Source organism: Neopelma chrysocephalum, unplaced genomic scaffold (assembly GCF_003984885.1).
Source record: "Neopelma chrysocephalum unplaced genomic scaffold, ASM398488v2 Primary Assembly neopelma1_95809, whole genome shotgun sequence".
Taxonomy (NCBI): Eukaryota; Metazoa; Chordata; class Aves; order Passeriformes; family Pipridae; genus Neopelma; species Neopelma chrysocephalum.
Window position 1 is genome coordinate 19,571 of NW_020924470.1, and position 1,398 is coordinate 20,968.

The 1,398-nt window shown below is 58.4% G+C and overlaps 1 protein-coding gene across 1 annotated transcript in view; it reads right to left on the reverse strand.

Moving 5' to 3' along the window:
- The window catches only part of LOC113981002 (otoferlin-like), a gene marked incomplete at both ends in the record, with an annotated part of 24,039 nt that overhangs the window by 18,840 nt on the left and 3,801 nt on the right, over nucleotides 1-1,398 (reverse strand). Inside the window, one exon of the mRNA XM_027708234.1 lies at nucleotides 980-1,139. Coding sequence (XP_027564035.1) covers nucleotides 980-1,139 — 160 coding nt within the window. The remainder of the gene's footprint in view (nucleotides 1-979; nucleotides 1,140-1,398) is intronic.

Below are 1,398 nucleotides of genomic sequence, written 5' to 3' on the forward strand. Positions count from 1 at the left end.
AATAGTGCAGGGGGTGCCCATAATAGCCCAGGGGGTGCCCAAAGTAGCCCAGGGGGTGCCCAAATAGTCCAAGGGGTGCCCAAAATAGCCCAGGGGGTGCCCCAAATAGTCCAGGGGGTGCCTCAAATAGTCCATGGGGTGCCCAAAAGAGTGCAGGGGGTGCCCATAATAGCCCAGGGGGTGCCCAAAATAGTCCGGGGGGGGCCCAAATAGTCCAGGGGTGCCATAAATAGTCCAGGGGGTGCCCCAAAATAGTGCAGGGGATGCCCCAAATAGTCCAGGGGGTGCCCCAAAATAGTGCAGAGGGTGCCCCAAATAGCCCAGGGGGTGCCATAAATAGTGCAGAGGGTGCCCCAAATAGCCCAGGGGGTGCCTCGATCCCCCTCAGGAAGTCAGGAGAGCTGGGCTGGTATTTTTTTGCTCCTGGTCTGGGTTTCTAATCATTAATGGTTGGACTGGACCTTAGAGGTCATTTCCAACCCGAGCAATTCCAGGATTCCATGTGGGGAGAGGCTGAGGGGCAGATTGGAAAGGCTCTGTTTGCACCTGGGGGTATTTTAATGGCCCTGGAGGGTTCTGGGGGTGGAATCGGCTCTGGAAACCTCCTGATTTTTGTTTCAGGACTTTGGTTTGTTTTTTTTTTTACCTGGGGTTTGGTTCCATCCCTTGGGGAGCTCTGGGGAGTCAAAGGGCCTGAGGGAAAACCTCACCCAGACCTCCCTCTGCTTTCCTGATGGGTGATGAGACCCCATCCTGCCCCATCCCATTCCCAAACCACCTTCCCACACAAGGACCTGCACCAGGACCTGTGTCCTGCCCAGTTCTGACTGTCAGGAGGGACAGGGCTGTGCCTGCTGTCACTGGGACCAACACCAGGACCCCGTGTCCTGCCCCTGGAGACACCAGGGGTGGCTTGGCCCCGATCCCGGGGGGAAGGGTCAGGAAAATCCACCCCCAGCGGGGTCTGGAGCCTCCTCACCCCTCGATGTCGTCCTCATCCGTCTCGTTGGCCTTGTGGGGGGTCTTGATGTTGTCCCCCTTGCCCACCACGGCGATGTCACACTTGAGGTAGCCCTTGAGCCCCGCCGTGAGGTCCTCGGGGTCCGACAGGATGGCCCACTTGTGGTAGAACTGGTGCTCTGCAACGGGGGGACAAAAGGGACAGTGGGATGAGAGGGGACACTGGAGAAGGGACACTGGGGATGAGAAGAGACACTGGGGACAAAAGGGGACACTGGAGAAGGGACACTGGGGATGAAAAGGGGACACTGGGGACGAGAGGGGACACTGGGGACGAGAAGGGACACTGGGAATGAGAGGGGACACTGGGGAATGAGAGGGGACACTGGAGAAGGGACACTGGGGACAAAAAGGGACACTGGGGACAAAAAGGGACAC